At 44.3% G+C, this 22,634-nt stretch overlaps 1 protein-coding gene across 2 annotated transcripts in view; it reads right to left on the bottom strand.

Moving 5' to 3' along the window:
- Window positions 1-305: 305 nt before the first annotated feature.
- TEX2 (testis expressed 2) overlaps window positions 306-22,634 on the bottom strand; it is a 133,107-nt gene continuing 110,778 nt past the window's right edge. Inside the window, exons 8-12 of one of the 2 annotated variants that reach the window (XM_012662750.1) lie at window positions 13,697-13,829; window positions 7,874-7,999; window positions 5,860-6,069; window positions 3,606-3,726; window positions 306-1,951 (exon numbers count right to left, since the gene is read on the bottom strand). In XM_012662750.1, the coding sequence (XP_012518204.1) occupies window positions 1,829-1,951; window positions 3,606-3,726; window positions 5,860-6,069; window positions 7,874-7,999; window positions 13,697-13,829 (713 nt within the window). In that variant the 3' untranslated portion in view covers window positions 306-1,828. The remainder of the gene's footprint in view (window positions 1,952-3,605; window positions 3,727-5,859; window positions 6,070-7,873; window positions 8,000-13,696; window positions 13,830-22,634) is intronic. The other variant, XR_001138240.1, reaches the window with a different exon arrangement.

The raw sequence follows: 22,634 nt of genomic DNA, 5'->3' as shown, positions 1-22,634 counted from the left end.
GTAACTGAAGGGCCCCAAATCAACAGGATTACTAGGCGATTAAGGCTGTGAGCTCCAGGTTGGGAGCTGTCTTGAACTTTAGGTTCCTTAAATGTGGACAGAGAATATATATATACATACATACATGTATATACACACACATGTATGGGTAGGTGAACACTGCCTTGCATCCTTATAAGAATTGGGCTGCTAATCACCCAGTACACCAAAGCTGCTATTGCCAGGTGAGGGCCCAAGTGCCCTGTACTGTTTATTCTGTCTCTATTATCTGAACAGATTTCTGTAGAAATAACTTGATGCTTATCTAGTATTTAACATGAAATATTTATTTTGTGAAACAATGCAAGCGATTGTAAGTCCCCACATACTATTTAAGGTGCAATAGGGTACAGTCATGTAATCTCTTTACACAGTAGTGCATCTAGTCCTTTGCCTTTAGTTATTGCACAAACATTACAAAGACCAGTGAACAGGACTCACAGGCAAATCGGCCTACACAAAGAGAAATTAGAACAGTACACCGACTGGAATGGTCAAACAATTTAAGTAAAATGTTTTAATGGTGCAATTAAAATAATCAAACAAGGATTCGAATATACTTTTTCAATATATTAATTTCTTTAAGGTCATGTTCAGGCAAGGTGCTGCTTAAAAAAAAAAACCACTATTAGCTTTGTCCACAGATGTAAGTTATCAAAAATTACCCAAGGTAATTTTGACATTGTAGCTTAAATAACCAAAAATGTCTAGGTTTACTTCTCAAAGCAAATTATACAATTGGAGAGCCCCCAACCTTGTAAACTAAACATTCTGACACAAATGCACAAAATTAAGTTGGCAACATTAAAGAAAGGTCACATTAATTTTGAGTATGTAGTGTTGAGCAAACTTTTGGTCTTAGAGGGCAGTTCTCCCTTTTGGCCATCAGAAAAAGAAACTGCCCACAAAACACTCCCGAACCAATCAGACTAACAAAGCATTTAGATTCCTACATAAAAGCTGGAGCACACAGGAAATGCCAGATGGGAAGACTGTGACTCTGGCTTTCTGTCCCCACCCCATGAGAACAATCTAGTTGTGTGCAGTGTTGGTGTTTTCACATACGCTCCTGTCTAAGGAAAAATCAGAATTAGTTAGAAACCACGTGATTGTACCTCATTGGTAAAAGGCTTGGGGTGGTTTGATCTCATGGCTCTGCCTAATGTTCACATAAATCCCACTGTCCCTAACCCAGCTGACAGTGTGTTAGTGTGTGTATGTTCTATGGCTACTTGCTTCCAAAATGCACAATTTAATGTGGAAAAAAAGTTGCTTAACACCAATGAAAAGGCTCACAAAATTCCTCTCCCCACCCTTCACACATATCGTCACGCTGACATTCTCTGGGAGTGTGGAGGGCTGCATACAAAGTGTAGAAGTGAAAAAATGTTCCATTGTGCACCGCTGCCTGAGGAAAAGCTTTGGAGGAGTCGAAGAGGCAAGGGGAACCAGCTGTACAGCGTTGCTCTTAATGTGCTCATATCCTGCCACAAAAAACTGGTAGACTTAAAAAAGCAATGGTGTGAATCACCTGTAACTTGGATCCACCATGATGATTCTTCCATAGACTCCTTTGCCAGGTCAAAGCTTTGCAGTAGGCAGTCCAGACACCTGTCACTGGATGCAGGGAATGACACCTCACAGTGGAATGGGCACCGGCAGGCAGAGGGCAGAAGCAGTCCTTTAAGAAATAGTGGCTGTGGCCCATTAAAGGCCAATGCACAGATGGCGGCCAAGAACCCCACACCTTGAGCTTGATCTCAATACTGGGAACGTCCAACATCATCCATCATGGCTGATCTGCTGCCTCCACAGATGGGTCTTTCAGGAGGCAGGAAGTGGAGCGAGGGTCCATGGCTGAGTGCATTATGGGGATATAAACATCATCCATGTTTGGCATGACAAAAACTTTCTGTAGGAAGATATTAAAGAAGAGCCATGTGGAAGGATGCTTTGCCAGGCTGTCATCCTATTTTGTTCTGATGAGAATTTTAGGCCTTGGACGTGTTTTTGAAAATACATATGAAAACTTCCTACACATTCCAAACTAATTCTCCCACCATACTTTAATTTAGAAAGAGTTGAGGAATCACACCAGTCCATGAAGACCAGAATCCAATAAATCAGCTCTGAGGCAGAAGCAGCCTTTCATGTACATACAATAAAATCTCTCATATGAATTGATAAATATTCAACATTAATTTAGGAGAATTGGCCTCAGCTGCTCACGTTTCCAAATTACTATGTCCAGAACACATATTCCAAGTGAATTTATCTCTTTAAATCCAAGCAATGAAATGTAAGCTAATTTTTTTTCCAAACCAGAACCACACAAAGCTATATATGAAAGAAATCTACTATAGTGAGCACCCAAAGGATCATCAGTGACCGACAGTAACGGTGCTTTGCCTGTTTGTAAAATAACTTTGTGTGTGAATGTTGGCAATGCCTTCAGTCCTCAGGAACGCTCTCTGACAAAAGCATGATTGAAAACTAGCAGGTCGCTGTGGGAGGGCAGTAGTTATCCTTCAGCTTCCCAGCCTGTCTCCAAACTACCAGGCACCCGTCTCTGCCACCTCTTCCCTTCTTTTGCTCCTTGTAGCCCAATACCTCCAAAAGGGTTGAGCCAGCCCCCCAAATTCCTAATATAGAATCTAGGAATGTAAGAAAAAGGGAAAAAATTGAAGGCAAGAGGTTTTCCCCCTAACTAGGTTCACAGTACCTTTCCATTTGGTGATAACATTAAGCTTTTTCAGAAACTGGTTATTTTAGAAATCGGTTATGTTTAATCTCTAGCTTTTAAATAATATGATTTTTTAAAAGGTAGTAACTCAAAATATACCAAAAGAATGTAGATCTTCTTTAAAAGGTGAAAATCATTACAAAGTGAGTAGTCTGCTAATCCATAAAACCTTGACAGACAACTGGTGCCTCAAATATCTGATAAAAATCTGTTGGACATAGCTCATCCCAGGGCCTCAGCTGCACTGCGATTACCTTTGGCGGCAGAATGCAGAAAACAGGCTTAGAGAGTAAACTCTGCCTTACAGACTCCAAGACTGCACTAGCAGCTATCCGGGGTGGGGGACACGCCTGATTCATCTTGGGGTTCCCGGGGTAGGTGGTACCTGGCACACAGAAGGGTTCCCGTGAATGTGTGTCGAACTGAACAAACTGAGCAAGGCGGACACCACACTAGGGCAGTGAGCAGCCGCCCTGACCACAGCCCAGGTGCTGCCATTAGCCAATGCAGGCCTCACCTAGGGAAAACCAAGTGCAGAGAGTCCCAGCAGGCTTACTGGTACAAATTATCATCATTTTGCCCTCTGATCCTCATCTTTTGGGATTCCTGTGAAGGCTACTTTGTAATGTTCTGTGGATAAGTTTCAGGGCTTTTGAAACTATATCCCCAATTTTATGCCCATGTTTCATCACGTGTGTACTCTCCTGGGATGCAGGTCCATAGCTTTCATCTCAAAAGAGGATCCTGACCCAGATGAGGTTCAGAACCTCGGTTCTACCCAGAGGTAGGTCCCCTTGGTGTGAAACACTAGATAACAGTTTACCTGAAACTCCTGCTCCAGTTTCTTCTCTATCCATTCTGTCACGTGAACTAAAGTTACTTCTCTCTCTCCAAGTTTTGGCCGAGCTTTCAGCTCCACATATGGTGGCTTCCGGAAACCGTACCTTTTTGAAGACAAGTAATAACCACATTTAGAAGCAAAGAAAGGAAGTAGACAAGCACGGACAGCACGCATTCCTCATTTACATGGGGCTTTATCAGTATTTAAAGTGTTCTCTTATTCTGAAAAGCCCCTCCAAAAATAATTTAACACAGAAAGTATGAACTGTGAGTTCCCTGTGTTCCCCGGATGGTGTTAGGGTTGGGATGGATTTAGAACAGTTATGACAAACTGGGAAAGCCAGATAGTGCCACTGGAAAAGTCCATGACATGGGCACTGTTTTTTGGTTTTTGTTTTTCCTGAAATGGCAATGACCTTTTTTCTATTTTTATAGAAGCAGTATGTGCACATTACAAAAATCAAAACATACATACAAGTGGATGAAGCAGAAAGTGAAAGACGCGGCCTCTGTCTGAATGTCATCCCGAGAGAGGACCCTGAGAGGAGGAGGGTCAATTTCCCTCACACTCCTGTGCATATGTCGACTGCTAACGTTCCACAACCTGCTTTTTCACCCCACACTGTGCCACTCTGTGCTTCGTAAGGGAGCAGACTGGCCCTCAGAACTGTCAGTAAAGTATCTACACGAGACCTCGTGTGCTAGCAAACCATCTAAAAACTTTAATCTGTCATAGATCAATGTTTTTAGAAATACAACAAAAATGTCAAATTGCCATGAATGTTTCTAAACACTGTCCATATCTATATTTATCTCTGTGGATCAATAACATACAGTTCGACACCTGAGCATGTGTTGGGTGGCACTACCCTAGAGGCCTTTAATTTTTTTTTTTTTTTATGGGCAAGTGTCACTGGCAAATGTGGCCTCTAATTTTACCTGCCACTGAGCAGTGGCATTTGTAACTGATAAATCAAAGAACTTGGCAGTAAGTGGAAGAGATGTTTTATCAACTCTTACTATTTAAAAAAAATTTTAAAGGTTTGGAAGACTGTATAGTAAGGAATTAACAGTGGTTATTTCTGAATGGTAAGATTATGGGCTTTTATTTTTTTGCAGGTTTTTTTTTTTTCTCATTTCTTCTAATCTCTCTTTTTTTTTTACAATGAAAATATTATTTTAAAAAATAAAATCTAAAAAGGTGTTTTTAAGTTTTATTGGGAAATACCAGCATCATCATCAAATGATTAGTCAATCAAAAAAAATCCTCTTCTGATGATTCCTGCAAACCCTAATGAACACCAACGATATGTATTAATACTTGCATGTTGGTTTTACTCTGTGATAGAACACAGAGCTATATATATTTTTTGTCTTTTCATTTTTTCCCTCTTTATAAGCCTTAATAGAGCTATACTTTTAATGTGAGAGTGGTTTACGGTACAATGAGATCTCTTATGCAATCACTGTATACCAGGCCCATTTCATAGGGCTTGGAATGTTGATTTTAAATTGATACTCACAGATACTGATGGTGGACCATGAATAATTTATTTTAGTGATTCTCAGTCCTGGCTTAATCACTCCCAACTCCCCCCAAAATCCTAGAGGGTGGGCCATGCATATCTGTATTTTTAGCAAGTCCTCCAGTGATTCTAACATGCAGCTGGGGCTGAGAACCAACCCCTCGGACAGGCCTCCCACCACAAATACCAACTGCGCATGTTCCTGCCTCCTCAACATCCAGGTCCAACTCAGGGAAGTCTCCCCAGCTGTCCTGACTCTGCTGGATACATGATCCCATCTGTAAAGTGGGGATAACAAGGGCACTCACCTCAACAGGATGCTATGAAGACTAACTAGGGATGCAGTTACTACAACCCAGGCCAGGCAGAAAATAAGAGCTCTCTCTACAAATGACGTCTGTTACTACTGGTGGAACAGTTGGCTTTAGAGAGGGGGAAGACCAAGAATGGAAACAGCTCATCCCATAAACTTCATGTATTTACCTTAACTTTTCCTACTGTGTGAAGATGAATCTTTAGATATGAACTAGCCAGTCACAGAAGAAAGCATAGTCAGATTTACAACTAACATTAAGGTCCCATGAAAAATGTTTAGAAGTGCTTCTGCCCAGGAGAAGGTATTTTCCGTAATCCCAAGGTTAGGCAGGCTGGGATTTTCATGGTCATGCAACAAGAGGAATCACTTGCTGTCCCTAAGGGCCCCCTACGTACCATATTCGGTCAGTCGGGGGTGGTGGAATGTTGACCGCCAAGGTTCCTCTACATTCCTGTACTTCAACAGTTAGCAGAAGGGGTGTATTGGAGACTTCTTCAATCTTCTTTTTAATGAACTCTGTCTCCGTGGCTTTTTGGAAATATTTTGACTTGGTAATTTTATCAACAAACCTCATAATCTTACTTGTTCGATGACCTCCAACATACCTTCAAATGTGGAACACAAATGTAGGTGTCAGTAAAGACCTTTGCTCTTTCACAAACAGAAACCGGAGGCTGTCTGTCCACCTTACTTGAGAGCAGCACTCCTGGGGTTCTGTGCTGGGTGATTCCGTGTTGGGGGCGCCATCCTGTGCATTGCAGGGTGTTTAACAGCCTCCCTGACCTCTATCTAATAGATGCCAGTAGCACTCCCCTCAGTCATGACAATAAAAAATGTCTCTAGACATTGGCAAATGTCCCCTGGGGGTGCCAAATCACCCCCACTTACTACTTTAAAGAAGGTATAAACGTCAGACAGTGTCCAAGTCTTGAAAATGGAGAGAGCTGGACAAAGTCCTCATGCAAAGGGTTCTCACCTTTCCTCCTTTATACCACTCAAAATACAGAATAAAAATCCAGTGTCCTATTAGAGGAACCTCACAATCTCCATACAGCGAATAGCAAATCATGTTCCACCAACAGGTACACAAACCAGTAATTAACTGACTGCCTTTAGGTGATGTCATACCAGCTTGAGTGGCAGTTACTTTTCAAAGGGCTTGGAACTTCTTTTTAAGAAATGCTACCTCAAGGCCAGGCACGGTGGCTCACGCCTGTAATCCTAGCTCTCTGGGAGGCCGAGGTGGGTGGATTGTTTGAGCTCAGGAGTTCGAAACCAGCCTGAGCAAGAGCGAGACCCCGTCTCTACTAAAAAATAGAAACAAATTAATCGGACAACTAAAAATATATAGAAAAAATTAGCCGGGCATGGTGGTGCATGTTTGTAGTCCCAGCTACTCGGGAGACTGAGGCAGAAGGATTGCTTGAGCCCAGGAGTTTGAGGTTGCTGTGAGCTAGGCTGATGCCACGGCACTCTACCCCAGGCAACACAGTGAGACTCTGTCTCAAAAAAAAAAAAAAGAAATGCTACCTCGAGCTAATGTGCTAACAGGCCAAGAAAACAAGCTTTTGTAATCAGGTCACATCTACCACAAGACTGCCCTAAGAGGAGAGAATATTTGCTTTTTAAAATCCTCCGCAGTTCCAGAGCATGAGGCATAATGGTAAGTGTGTAGGGAAAACCAACCATTCTTAAGAAGGTCAAGCAGCTAGATTTTAGATAATGCACACAAACTTCAGCACCAGCTCCCCAAACATCTGAGTTTTCTTCTCAAGGCCTGTAGGATTTCAATAGTGAATAGGTTGATATTTTCTTACAGAAGTTTCTGAATCACCTGGCTTCTTTATAATCTTAGTTTCTTCAACTCCCTTTAAATAATGAAAAGATCCTCATGGAGAAGCTTTTTAAGCACAAAGTAACAACAGGCAAAGAGAGGCCCCCAACTGAAGCTCATGATCCAAAAGATCAGCGAAGTCATCCAGTTTTCAAAATTCACCAAAGAAATCATCTGAATGGCTCAGTTTTGTAGGAACTAGCAGCTCAACAAAAGCAAATGTGACCCAGCTGAAGGGGAGGAAGCTGCCCCCGCAGGCACGAGGGAGGCGGTGTGTACTCTCTGCTGCTTCTGGAGACCCAGGCGAAGCTCTGCACAAGCAGCATGCCTCCGACTTCACTTACTCACACAGCGAGAAAGCCATTTTGGTGGGGACTCTCTTAAGTAAGGAAAGCTGTACAGGTCTTTTCGCTTTGGGGCCTAGAATTTAAATAAGCCACTGACACTGGTATCAATGCAAAAACCATTCGCTCAGGATGGAAGAAGGAAGATTACAGAGGAAGGAAGGGAAACAACACTCAACTTCCAACTTGTGCCCCGACCCCAGGAGGCTCCAGGAGCCCTGGCCCACTCACCCTTCGGCTCCTGGGAGTAGCTGTTTGTCTCCCCCACTGGGCTCTGGAGCGTCGTCTTCGTCGGAGGAGCCAGCGCTGGAGGACTCCTCGTCGCTGTCAGCCAGACAGAACACCCTGGGCCTGCAACTGCACAGGCAGAGAGTCACCACCGCAGTCTGCCCCTGGCCCCAGCTCCACTCAGAACCAGAACACGCACGCCCGCATGCACACACGCTCAACCCAACAGGGGCAGGCTGTAACCGTCACGGCATGTCACTCTCGCCAACCCACCAAAAAGGAGGCCCAATCCAAGAATCCTTGGGTTGGCATGGTTGCTCAGGAGACTCTTCAGCGCCAAGTCCCCTGACAGGACCACAGAGGACTTGGACCCAGAAGAGTCTGCTCTCGAGTGTGCGTCAGAAGCACAGGTGGAGGGAGCGTGATGCGGTCCACACAAATGCAGTGGTTTCACCAGTGGTGCAGTGCAGCCACATGGGAGGGGAATGGAAAGAGTGGATAGTTGCAAGGGTGAGGTGACAGCTTATGTTGGTGACATGACCACCTCTCACCGATGATGGGGACGTTCAGGCAAGTCCCTTAACTCTGGCTGTTCAACAACTATGATGCTTTCTGGCTTAGTTACCTCCCAAATTAGTTTTGCCTCAAAACTCCTTCCTTACATATCTTACCCCGCACCTGCTGCATCTCCTGAGGGTCACGGAAAAAGCTAACAACCACAGGAATAAGTCTCAAAGGCCTCTAAGAAGCAACTGACATGAGAAGCCAGGAACTTTCTTGGAAAACTACCAATTTAAAGACTATTCTTTTTATTAAAGTAACAAAAAGCCTCCTCAGAGAGTATGTCCCTCATTCATTTTTCCAGGTTGGACACTCCATTTCCAGAGACATGGGGGCTGCTGGTCACCAGCAGAGGTGGCAATCAGGGAACCCCTCCAAGGGCACTGGAGGCTTCGCAGCCAAGCTTTGGCCCCACAAAAGGTAGTTCCCTCTCTGGACTGTGGCTTTGCTTCAGAACACCAGTAGGGCCATTTCTAAGGGCTCAGAGACTTAACTGGGATGAAATGAATGAGGGACAGAGTAGTTTCTGAACATTATTAAGTAACTAAAGGGTCACTAAACAGAGGCTAGGCCTTGTATTTTTGACAATTACTTGGACAGAGGAAGGCAGTAGAGCTCAGCTCTTAGCTCCCTATAGCTGCAATCCTTTGGTTTTCTTCTGACTCTGTCCTTGGGCCACCAGAAACCCATGGAGACAGTCATCTCCTGACCAATGAGGGCCAAGGGCACCCAAGGCCAGAGCACACATGCCGGTATGGACTTGAAGGCCCAGCAGCGGCCTCAGCCCCGTGTACTGGGAGGGCAGGACTGAAACCTCCGCCCCTGAAACAGGAGCCTGTTGTAAGAGGACCTGGAGAGTGTCCTCTCTGGCAGGACACACGGATCCTCCTTAACCCCAGCTCTGAAACCTTAGAGCCAGTGCCCCAGCCAATAGGCTGGACTTCCATGTTAAAGGGAAACTCCCTCTGCAGAAACAAAACCCTCTTGTCCTTGGCCATGGGACAGCACCTAAATGACACTTTCTTTCTCCTTCCATCAGATGCCTGGCTGGTCGAGGAAATGCTTATGTGCACTCATCGATCACAGAGCCATTTCAGAGTGTTCTGTGGTTAGGCAGCCCTCACAGAGATCTTTTATTTAAAATGTATATAGCAAAATCTGATTCCCAAGAAAGACTCAACTGAGTCTTGGGGTGAGGAAAGTCAGAGACATAAATCCCTCCCAAATCACACACCCATCACAGAAACGCATCTGACTTCTCCATCGGTATGATGGCCATGCTCTCTGGCTCTCAGACCTCACGCTGCCAGGTATGGAATCTGTCGCTAAGGCAAGGCAGTCTGCCCCTCATCCACACAGCACAAAACGCTGCCTGCAAGGTCTGGGACCACAGTGAGATCTGCTGAGCTACCGCTTGTCCTGTCCTGTCCTGTCCCTACCAGTATGTGTCATCTGGCAGCTCCAGACCCTGGGCAGAAGATGCCAAAGGCTGAGAGTGCTGCGGTGAGCTCTCAGGTTCCCAAGTTAATCCTCTGCGGGACAGAGCACAGGACAAATTTTGTGGCTTGAAGTAAACAATTTAGATAATGCTGTATCAGTTAAACCAGATCAGATGATATGAAATTCTGATTTTGACCAAGTGGTACCTCTACTCTCTGCACTGGGAGCTGTGCTATGCAGCACCCGATACTTACTGTGTAGTTAAATGTTTAGCTGGTATTCAGTTTTATATCTGAACATGCATTTTATGATCTCAGCATGAACATCAGAGAAACAAACACTGCACAGCCCTCCAGAAGATGTGCTGGAATGTAATGAGCCTAATTGTTTTAAACACACCTCAGAATTCCAGATGAGCGTGATAGCCTTTCAAAGAACCACCTTAAAAGGCTTAATCCAGTTATGCTACCTCTGCTAAAAATCGTTTTAGAAATGTGTTTGGAGCCAGACACCTAAGCAAAAGTATTTTATCACTGACACTCTAGTCTTGGATCAAATATTTCTTGGTCATAATCACCATCACTTCTGATGACTTCTAGCAATTTCTCAAAGATCCAAACCATCTTACAAAGCAGGATGATTTGCTGTCACTCAGGATAGTTAAAAGACCCCAGAGGCAATTCTAAAAAGTAGCTCCAAAAAAATGCCTTAACGAAGAATGCATAATTAGATTAAGCAGCCTTGTGAGGTGTTTGCTTTGCAGGGGACCACACTCATAGGAATCTATTAATTTTCTTTTACTTGAGAGAAATCGGTCCCATACATTTGTCACAGACACACATGAGCATACACCCACGAACTAGACTGAGTCACAGTATAAACTGCAAGTACTCAGCGCCCAGAACATCAGGGGTCTGGAGGCAGAGGTGTAAATTTGGGGTATGCAGTGGACTAGTGACCCAATGCAGAGGTGAAAGGGGGCCATCCTCTGACTTGGGGACTTGCACACCGGGCCCGGACTGCAGGAACAAGCCAAGTGCCTTATAGGAAACACTCCACTCCAGCAGCACTCCTTATTTAAAGACCATCCAGGATGAAGAACGTTGCTCTTACTGACTCATTTTGTCCTCTTCTGGTCAATTCCTAAAGTTAAGACTGCTCAGCTCACTACCTGAATTCTACTTCAGTACCTTACTGCCTCAAAGTTAGGTTAACCACAGTGTGTGACAAAAAGACTATCTGGGAAATAAAAAGACTAAAGGAAAAATGCCCACAAGTATACAGTGGACACACATTTCAAAGGGAGGAGACTTCACTAGAATAAAGCAACACAGATTTCAATTTCTCCATCTCACCCTCAGGGTGCTAAGGTGAACAAACTTCCTACCAGGAGGAAGGACTCTCACAGGTGGAGCAGCGTCTCCTCAGAGACTCCCCCAGTCCACAATCATTTGCCTACTTGAATGGTACTGAAAAAGTCATGAGAAAAAGCAAAGGCCCTGCCAGGCAGGACACCTGGGAGTGGACCCTTACTAGGAGTGGGGCCCCAGACAGGGGGCTTCGGGTTGAAGCACTTTGAATAATATTCAGGAAGATGTCGGTACCAAAGATCACATGTTTAGTACAGATACTACATATACTGACTTCTGTCCCTCCTCTGTGACTTAGCCTCAAGGTGATTCAGGACTGAGGAAGTGAAGTAGATTCTAAAATCACTCTGGGATTAGGTTCTTAACCGTGATGGGCTTTCAGAGGCTCTCAGAAACTATGAGCCAAAATGGTACATGAGGATCCTTTCTGGAAGAAGGATCCAGAGCTCTCAGATTCCCAAAGGAGTCCTTTATGCAAAAAAGGGTTAAGAGTCCATTTTTCCAAGCTTTTTTTCTCCGAAATGAAGTGCTTTTGGATTGCATTCTTCCTTGCTTTTAAAATTAAATGACAGCCAATTACATATGAATATACAATTTAACACCCTTACAGGAAATAAAATATTTTATAACAGATTCTTATAGGGAAAAAATGGTACTTTAGAAATACATTCAAAATTAAATATAATATAATTCCTAAAGCAGAGGATTTTTTTTTTTCACTCAGTCTGGAGAAGTGTGGCTTGTTTGGAGACATGTCCATACTCTGATCAGCCAGAGTTTATAAACTTGAAATTGTGCCAAGAAAGCCACATGAATAGCAGTGAACGTGGAACATCTAAGTGGCAAGGACCTCAGGGACGTGGCCTTGTTGCAACACCTGATGCCCCAAGACCCCAGGTCTTTCCAATGGAATCCCCGCACCTGTGTGCCAGCACAGGGCTGTTTCCAAAAAGGGCTCTTTGCACAAATGCTTCGGACTGAAATTGGCTCTGCCACACTCCATTTCATTAGACCTCATTTTCAAGACTGCTTCTGCCTAAGGTGCTTCGTTTTCTAGGCAGCTGGTTCTGCAACTCTGCTGTCATGAGGCTGGAATTACGATCCTTGGCTGTTCGTGTGGGTGGGATGTGAGCAGCAGCACCAGCAGTGGAGTCTGACGAGCTCAGGACCCCGGCATTCAAACTGGGGAAGTCTGGAAGACTTTCCCTGCCAGAAAAGCCTCTTAACTACTCCCAATCTCAGCTTTCTCAGGCCTGTGGACTGTGCCTCTGTTTAGGAACACGATGAAAAGACAGGTTTCCTTGTGGCTTCACACGGGACCAAACAAGACTTAGAACTTATAGGGTATGAAATGCTACATGGAGAGTTGATAAATACCACTCACCAGAAAATACAAATCCACAGATTGCCGAATCCAAACACATTTTAACAAATAGAAAAATGAAAGGAAAACAGCACAGATACAGGTTAGATTGCACACAGCAGGTCAAATCCTCCAATTATTAAAACAGGAACATTTCATTAAGTAACTTAGATAAATCAGAATAATCTAAGAATATGCTCAAATGTATAACCCAACCGCCTCAATCTGCTATTACACAGTATGACTAAAGGCGTTAGTTCAGCGCCATAACTAAGCAAATATGTGAGAGCCTGAGTCTCACAGGTAGACCCTGAGGAGTTGGCACCTTGCAGCATTTTCATCATCATACTGTTGATTCCCTGCAAAGGGCTAAAGCTGTGAGAAGCAGACTCTAGTCAGCATTTTTAATTTGGTAAACACAATACTAATTTAAATCTGCAGTGAGAGCAGTCATTTTTAAGGTGTGGAGGGATGTAAAAGTTCTAGCTTATCTGTTGCAGGTGTTTAAGGAAGAAAAATAAAGCTTCATTAATTATCTCACAATTTTGGAATATTTACTAAATCAGACAAACTCTGGGCAGCAGATTCCTCTACAAAGAGAGGAATTTACCAAGCAAATCAATATTGTATTATTTAGGGAAAATGCATCTCAAAACACTTTAGGAGCATCCTCTTGGCTACAAAATCAATTGTCTAATTATGAGTAATTCTGACCTTGTGATTAAAGCAGATAGATCCCCTGGGGACCTCAGCCTGCTCCACACATTGCTTGCTGTCTGTGGCTGAAAGCTGAAAAAGGAGTTTTCTTAGTGATTCTATTTTGCTTGTCTGAGTTGGTGAGGCTTTCTGGTAACTAGATACCATGTGCACCACCGTCAGCACTGAGGTCAAAAGGAGCTGTCACAGCTGAGCAGGGCTGGGGACTCACAGTCTGCTGGGGATGAGACTAGGAACCGTTCCCTGAAACACTCTGAGGTCCAGAAGCACTTACACAGACGCTCGCTCAACGTCCCGGGGCTACTATACATCAAACCCGCTTCTCAAAGGCTGGAGGGAGAGGTTGGATTAGTAAATTCACATATAGCCCCTTACCCTTCTTTGCCAATTTCTCCAACCTTCAGGGCTTCAACAAGAGGCTCTTTACCTAGTTTGGTCAAATTCATTTTGGTCTCGAGAGTCATCAGAAAGGACCCATTGTAGGACATTTCCAAATCGATCCAGAGTCCTGGAGAAATGGGGAAAAAACAGAATTGTTTTTTTCCCCCCCCCAAAAAATACATGACTATAAATGACAGTACAAAAACTTATATTTTAAAGTATCTACGTGGGCACCACATTGAAAGTCTATGTATCCCTTGTACTACTAATACAGGCAGAAACAGGACTGTGAAAGCGCTGTACTATCAACGCACACAAGAAAGAGTGGTCTGCGCATTTGGTCGACGGCCAGCATGTCGGTATCCCCTGAAATGGCCACGGGGAATTCAGTGCACACGTTAGCACTGGAAGGGTCCTGTCCTCTGGTCTCTTCTCCTCACATGTGTAAGACAACACAGGCTCAGCAGAAGGAGATGGCTTGACCCAGGGCAAAGTCAGGACAAGGTGTGCTGATGTCCAGCTGGTTACAAGGCCGAAGGAAAGTGCAGAGACGTCACTGCAAGCTGGATTGCTTTTTAAACACACGTGAGAACCACTCCCTTTCTTAAAATTATCCAGTGGGGGGCGGAGGGTACACAGAAAATGGTTCAGATTTAGTTTGGTATGATAGGGAAAGAGACAAAAATGTTTAGAACCTTCCTTTCTTTCTGGAAATTGCCTAGTAATGGAAACAAAAGAATTAACTTTCAATTCCCAGGATTATCCAGATAAAGTCAGGTAATCTCTTTGCATCTTAGTTTAAAAACCTGTTCCTTAGGAAGGATACTAATGCCAATGACATCATATCTAAGAGGCGTGTGGCTTCATGGAATTTTACCGGATGGCCACTGACCAGTAGTGTAAAATGCAAACATGGTTCATTCATCTCATGACTCTCTTCTATTCGAGGATTCTACAACTTGGCAGGTAAGGCAGCCTACGCTGTGATGTTTCAGACTCAGAGCCCTGTAATATTTCCCGGACTTTCTATCAAAGTGTGATCCTTCAAGTGGGTGCTTAAATGTTAATAAACTTTTATAGATCTTCATACGACAAATGACAACATCTAAAAGGAAGCAGGATGTTAATCTGAAACCATGTTTACACACAGCAGCATTTTTAAACAATTACAGTAAATAACCCATCTCTCACATGGCCACCACCTTAGATAAAAGCACTGCTCAACCTCAGGAAGCACTAATGGTGCAATTCCTCACTAAGGGTGGAATGATTTCTATTTTGCTTTCAACAAATTCTTTTTACCATAATTGAAGGTAATTATTTTCCATGAGTGAGCTGGTTCAAGTGATATGAGGATCAATTGTGATTATCTTTGCAGCAACACTCACGAAGTTGCTTTCTGTCTTGCTTACATTAAGCAGTTAAAAATCATTAATTAGCTTGATCTTCAAAGGCACTATTACCGGAAATAAAGGGTACATCTGTTTTAACAAAGACATTAACTAACAGTCATTAATCACTCCCAATAAAAATGGGATTAGAGCAAAAGACTAGATATTAATAGATTTTAAACTCAATGTAAAGAGAACATCAGTAAAGAAGATATTTACTGCTGTATAATATCTCCAGATTTATTTAATTTGGATTAGCAGATTCAAACGATCTGGTTACTATATGTATCCAAACATAATCATTTCTTTAGAAAATTCTAGTCAGGTTTCAAACAAATATTAAAAGTATGTATTGCCTTTGAAAGTTGATGTATTAAAGGCACCAGAATTTTACTTCTTACAAAATGGAAGGAATTGCTTGTCTGTTTTCTAAAAGAGGGATACAGGCTTAGTAAACTGCCCACTAGTACCCTAGTCACTGAGACATTCCACCCAATGACATGTGGTCCAGTGTCCCTGCCAGGAGCTGAGGGCGGGAGGCTGAGGGAAGAGCACGGAGCCCAGTCACATGGACTGGGGCTTGACCCTCACTGGAATTTCTCAACCTCTGCATCAGCATCCTCACCTGCACAAGGGAGACCACACTGCCTCTTCATGGGAGGGCTGCGTAAAGCCCAGCACCTGGCACAGCCTGGCCAGGTGGCTTCCTTTTCTGCTGTCACCAGCGCACTCTTATACTCCTTGCTCCCGCCTCCCTTGCTGCCGTCGCCAGGGAAGAGGCTGCACTGGGCAGCTGCAGAACCTGGCATCTCGGGATGAGAGGCCTGGACATCTGACCTGGGAGAGGGGTCTGTTCTTTATATCACTGAATATGCCCCGCCAGGCCCACCACAGGGCATTGCTCAGCCCCCGCACTCAATAAGAATATGAAGGAGGCCAGAATGGTTTAAGAATTTATAAAAACAGGCCGGGCGCAGTGGCTCACGCCTGTAATCCTAGCACTCTGGGAGGCCGAGGCGGGTGGATCGCTCAAGGTCAGGAGTTTGAGACCAGCCTGAGCAAGAGCGAGACCCCATCTCTACTAAAAATAGAAAGAAATTATCTGGACAACTAAAAAAAAAAAATATATAAAAAAAAATCAGCCAGGCATGGTGGCGCATGCCTGTAGTCCCAGCTACTCGGGAGGCTGAGGCAGTAGGATCGCTTGAGCCCAGGAGTTTGAAGTTGCTGTGAGCTAGGCTGATGCTACGGCACTCTAGCCCAGGCAACAGAGTGAGATTCTGTCTCAAAAAAAAAAAAAAGATATAAATGGCAAATATTCAAACAAATTAATATGATGTGTTTGCATTCAGATGAGGGTAAGGAGACTATTTTAGCATTACGTGCAAAGAAAATCTTGCTTGTGTGACACTGATTCAACAGGCAGAAAGTACCCTGAAAACTTTTGCAAGAGCACGCAAAACTTGCACAACTCAGAGCCCAGATCGATGGGTTATGTAATGGGTGAGTCAGGAGGTCCCTGCCTTGCAAGACTGAAAGATGCGTTTAACAGTTACTAGAAAGGTTGTCTTCCCCTTGGGGACGAATGTAGCCACAATGGGAAGACGGAGACATACACTGTTCCACGAGCAGCATCTTAACTGAGCTAAATGCTACTTAATCTAGATGAATGTAGTTACAGGGCTTTTTCTTTTGTGCCCTTGACACATTAAGACTTGGTTGTGAGGCGTTTCATTTAACATGCTGCTTTCTACAGCCGTCTGCTGCGGGTAGTGCTCAAGGACAAAAACCAGAAGTTGAGGAGCAGGACACTTTTCGATGCCTTTACAAAGGAGTAAGGCAGGCCGTCATGAGAGGTTCCTGGAAAGCGGGCTGGAGGCAGGAACACAAAGCGGTCCTCATGGTGAGAGGTTGTGCAGTGGCCATGGGCAGCACCTGATTACCAACAAGCCCCTATGAAACTGGCACTTCACTCAGCCACACATGGAATGTGACTGACAACGGATATGACAAGCTTCAGTCAGTCTTCTCGCAAGGACCGGCAAGGAACTCAGATGGCTGTTTTTCCCTCTTCAGAGTCACAGGGGAAGTATCGGCTAACGCTGCCACCACTACTCAGAGGGATACTGAGGCAAAAACTACAGCTCATTCCACCAAAAAGTGCTTATTGAGTTCTTAATGCACAATATCAGAGCTAAAGACACTGAGATGAATCTCTGCCCACTGTAAGTATATGCTTGATGAACAATGACCTAGGCCACCAGATGCAGGTCACCCCATGACGACACAAGAGGTCATAAACATGCCTTGTGCATGTCCCCAGAGACAAGGGGTAGGCACAGACAGACAGAGGTTCTTCTGCCTTCTCTCTGGTTTTCTAGTCAACAAACTCCATGGCATCAGTAACAGCCCTACTGTGGCCACATAAAGCTAGTAATTTCATACAACAGTTCATTGTTTTATTACTTTTTTTTTTTGAGACAGGGTCTCACTCTGTCCCCCAGGCTGGAGTGCAGTGGCGTGATCATAGCTCACTGCAGCCTCCAACTCCTAGGCTCAAGCGATCCTCCCGCCTCAGCCTCCCGAGTAGCTGAGACGATAGGTATGTCCCACCACACCCAGCTAATTTTTTGTAGAACCAGGGTCTCAACTATGTTGCCCAGGCTGTTCTCAAACTCCTGGCTTCAAGTGATCCTCCCACCTCAGCCTCCCAGAGTGCTAGGATTACAGGAGTGAGCCACCACCTGGGCCTGTTTTATTACTATTAAAGGCATCAGTCTCATAAGAATAGGCTTCCCAGGGCACCTGCGGCTCAGAAGTAGTTAAGGGAACCGGAAGCCTTGCTCACCTGAGCTTGGTCCTCACGTTATTTGCTCCTCTATTTCCTTCTACCTATAATTATTAATAGCTGATTTTCACTATGAAAGTCACCATTTGGCATCCAAAGAACTTCTTAAAATGGAACATTTGATAATATGTTATCAAGAACAGATGCTGGAGTTCTTTGGCTCTCAGAAGAACACGGTAGTGACTGTTTTGTTCCTGGCAAACAGACTGGTGCCATATTGCTCATTCAGATACCACAGAAAATTAGCAATTCCTTGTGTTTGGACGTATCTTTTACGACAGACATAATTTTTAGCTTTATCTACCTGTAACTGTTCTCTGAACTAGAGCTCCACCTCTTCAAGGCTGACCCAGTGGCAAATGAGCATCTCCTTCCCCACCCCAGCCCACCCCAGCTCACCCGAGTTCCACAAAAGGACATGTTTTCCCCTCCCACACACAGTGTTTTTCTTTGCAAAACATGATCTGGTCAGTGTGTGCACCACATGGTGTGCACTTCAGGCCTGGGCGCCACGCTGGCCACCGCTGCTCTCCTCACATCACTCTTGAAGAGGGTGTGGCAGGAGGGGCAGGCAGGGCACCACTGACTCTGGCTCCAGTTCTCTGCAATACTCAGTTGGCAAAGTAACTTCAGCCCGGCACTGGATGACAGCACCGGGCACTACAGGTTAAGGTCTGGAACAACAGTGTAGACAGTGGACACCCGCAGTCATGACTAAGGGCATCTCTGGAGATGGACAAAGTTCCACTCTTGGGGGATGTGGTATTAATAATATTTCCACAAAATCTGAGAACTTGAGTTGAAACTTGGGCTGTTATTTGGGTATCTTGAAATAAGGCAGAACCAACAGGGCCTTTGTCCATGTCCATGGTGGAAAGTGACTATTTGCAGACTTAAATACATGCAACAAACGTCCTGAAGACTAAATGAATTAATCTAAACTTGAGGTCCACAGTCCACACCCTTGGTTCATTCTGACCCTGCTGACACCCTGTGGGCACTGCTCTGCAGGCCCTGGTCCTGGGCACAGAGGATGAAAACCTGGCTGGCAGAAATGGGCCCCAACCCAGCTTCTTCATGAAGCTCTTACTAAGTAGCAGCAGCAGCTAACACTGATGGTTTACTACACGCCGCGTGTGCTCTGAGACTGAGGGGAAATTTCATCTTCACAACAGACAAGGCAGACATTACTGCCCTCAGCGCTTTACGGATGAGGGAACTGAAGCGCAGTGTGGTCAGTAGCCTCCCATGGTCTCTGCTGGACAGTGTAGCAGCAGGGCCGCACGCAGGTGGCCTGGCTGTAGGCCATAGCCTCCGGCCCTGGGCCTAGAAGCCATGGAAAGAAAGTGGAAAGGTGAGGCCGCTGATGACCTCTGGCACGTCACTGCCACTCTGGGCTTTGGCTCCTACAACATGGCAGGGTCCGGCTAGGTGATCTCTGATTGCTCTTTCAAGTCTGCCCACTTCTTCGAGGGATTTGAAAAAGAGTTGTCTATATATTCTATATTAATTTTTATTCATAAAAAAAGATTAGAAGACCCCCATAATATGCTGAAATAAAAAAAAAAATTAGAAGAGGATGTACTAAGTAGCAGCAGCAGCTAACACTGATGGTTAGCTGTCTATCTCTGAATGGTAGGAGGATGGGTAATGTTTTCCTTTTTACCTTTTCCCCCACGATGAGTATTTGTTGAATGGATGAATGAGCAAACACTGACCTAACGGAGTTAATAAAATGACTGGAAAGAGCCTGGCTGAGAGGGAGGGCCAGGTAGAGTCCAGAGGGCAGGCCCTGAAGACGGCAGCCCAGGAAGGGGCTGAGGGGAAGGGTGGGCCAGTCCGGGGAGGGAAGGGTGATAGAGACAGACTTCTGGGCCTTGCTGTGTGGCCTAAAGGGAAGAAAGGAGACCCATGTACACCCCACAGGTAGAGGGGTCAGTTGTAGGGTGTGTGTGGAACGATGAGGGGTCAGAGCTGAGGGAGGAGGGGCACAGCCAGTTTCCAAGGGACAGAGCTTGTCCATCTTCCGGCCATGTGCCATTGGTGGGAAGTGAGAATGCCCTGGGAAAGATGGTCATTTACCCTCATTCACTACACCAGAGACTGGTGTGTGTCCTGGAGCTTGGATGGGCCAATATGGCCAACATATGTGATTTCATTCAGAGAATTACAGACTTTACTCCTCTTAGCAGCAAGCCACAAAAGCTGAGAAATAGGACTTTTCTTTGTTTATCATGGTAGGATCTGCCAGCTTTGACCTGTAGGATGGTAACAGGACACCACAGCCACCCACATTCTAAACTCTCTACGAGCACATCCAAGGAAGCAATGATGATAGTAACAGTAACAGCAGCTAGCTCTCATAAAGTGCCTGCAAACGCCAGATGCTGTTCTAAGTGCCTGTCATGTATTGACTCATTTAATCCTCATAATCAGCCTAGGAAGTAGGTGCCATTAGAATCACCATTTGAGAGATGAGGACGTGAAGGGGTTAAGGAACTTGCTCAGAACCAGCACTCTGTGTTGCCTCAAGAGGAGCATCCTGAGGATAGAATAATCCAACCAGCTGTGGCCCGAATATCCCTCCAACAAATGAGCACGAGTCAGAAAATACATATATTTTGTGAGACAGGGTCATACTCTGCTGCCTGAACTAGAGTATGGTAGCATCATCATAGCTCACTGCAACCTCAAACTCCTGGGCTCAAGCGATCCTCCCACTTCAGCCTGTAGCTGGGACTACAGGCATGCGCCAACACATCCAGCTAATTTTTCTATTTTTTGTAGAGACAGTGGTCTCGCTATGGTGCTCAGGCTGGTCTTGAACTTCTGGCCTCAAGCAATCCTTCCATCTTGGCCTCCCAAAATGCTAAGATTACAGGAATGAGCCTTGGCACCTGGCCAGGTCTTTTTATTAAAAAATTTATTTTTATTTATTTTAAAATTTTTATTTATTTATTTTGTAGAGATGAGGGGGTCTCATTTTGTTGCCCAGGCCTTAAGTGATCCTCCTGCCTTGGCCTCCCAGTGCTGGGACTGCAGACATGAGCCACTGTATCTGGCCATCTTTAGGTCTTTATTGTTCCTTTCTTTAGTAACATTTTCTCCCTCGTTATACAAGCAAGCAGATCTCTAAAACTTTCCCTAAAAGGAGTTAAATAAAGCCCCAAATGGGTTAAAAACCAGCAAAGCTTTGATCTATACAGGGAAATATCTCACTGCAGCTCCTGCTCTAGAGGAACAGTTAAAAAGCTTGAGGCTTAGGTGTTTGGTGAATTTTACTCAAAGCCTCACCAAAGCTGCTGCAAGAAGCTATAGAGTTCAAAGCCACAGGGACACTTCTTAGATGCTGCAAAGCCCTACTGTGGCCCTGCTCCCCTCTCCTCGGAAATTTCTACAAATTCAGCAAATGACAGCCCTGAGATAAGACACTGCTAGCTATTAGAAAATAGTGCGCATACACGAATTATTTACCTTCTTTAAGCCCAACTCTCAGGAGGTTTGTATTAGCTGATCATTTACTAGCTTGCTACAAGTCAAATGCTAAGGAAAGAGCAAAGGGCAAAGAGCAAAGGGCAACAGAGAAGCTGCCTGAGTCAGAGGAGGAAAGGCAGCCCTTGTACATGGAGGGGGCAAGGAGCCTAGCTATGCAGTCAACATATGGATATGTATCTTTTAAAATTTGGCACAGGGTTAAAAATACTCTAACTAAATCATTTGCAAAGAATCAAAATCTTTTCTAGTTTTACTTTCAGTGAACCAGAAGTGACCAAACCCAGGAACACTAAGATTTATCAAAGTACAGACATAACTGAGGGGTTACAGGTGATCTCAACATGCAGGTATTAGGTGGCCTTCTGGATTTGTAAATAATATCTGGTCTATCTTTCTCTGAAATTGACGTGATGCTAAAAACTAGAAATACGGGCTCACTGTCAAGTAAAATATTGCTAGAGAGATCTGCTACAGCTGCTAATTGTAGGGCTAGAAAAATCTCTCCATATTACATCACATGTATATAACAGCAGAAAAATGACTTCATTAAATATGATTCAAGAGTCATTTGATATAGTCAAACTGAAAAGTAGCTTCTATAATCTACAAAGTTTACAAAACATTTACTTCAAAACAATTATCATTCTCTTGAAAAACTGTAATTATTTTTGCCCCTACCTTGTTCCTAAGCCATTTTAGGAATGATGTAAATACGGTCTAAGTGGAAAGAGGCTCCCTTGCCCAGAATGCCCCAGTGAAGAAGTTGGGGAGACTTTTCCCTGCATGCTAACAGGCCTTCTTTGCCTACCTGGCTTGCTCTTCTTTTTTTAATAAACTCCTGCATACTAAAATTTCCCTGTCAAGGTCCTTTTAAAACCATATTTATGGTTAATGTGACACAAAAGACACAGGTCTTTACCTGCATAAAATTGCCATAATTTTATTTAAACTCTCTCTACATTCTAATCAACTCTTTTCCCCAACCCACAAGAGTAGGCATAAATATTGTATCAGTAGCATGTTTAAAAAATCAAATTTGAGGCCAGGCATGGTGGCTCACATATGCCTGTAATCCTAGCACTCTGGGAGGCCAATACGGGAGGATTACTTGAGCCCAGGAATTTGAGACCAGTGTGGGCAACATAGCGAGACCCCTTCTTTACAAAAAATAGAAAACTTAGCCAGGCATGGTGGCGTG

Source organism: Propithecus coquereli, unplaced genomic scaffold (genome assembly GCF_000956105.1).
Source record: "Propithecus coquereli isolate 6110/MARCELLA unplaced genomic scaffold, Pcoq_1.0 Scaffold119, whole genome shotgun sequence".
In the NCBI taxonomy this organism is placed as follows: Eukaryota; Metazoa; Chordata; class Mammalia; order Primates; family Indriidae; genus Propithecus; species Propithecus coquereli.
This window is presented reverse-complemented; position numbering and strand designations above follow the sequence as displayed.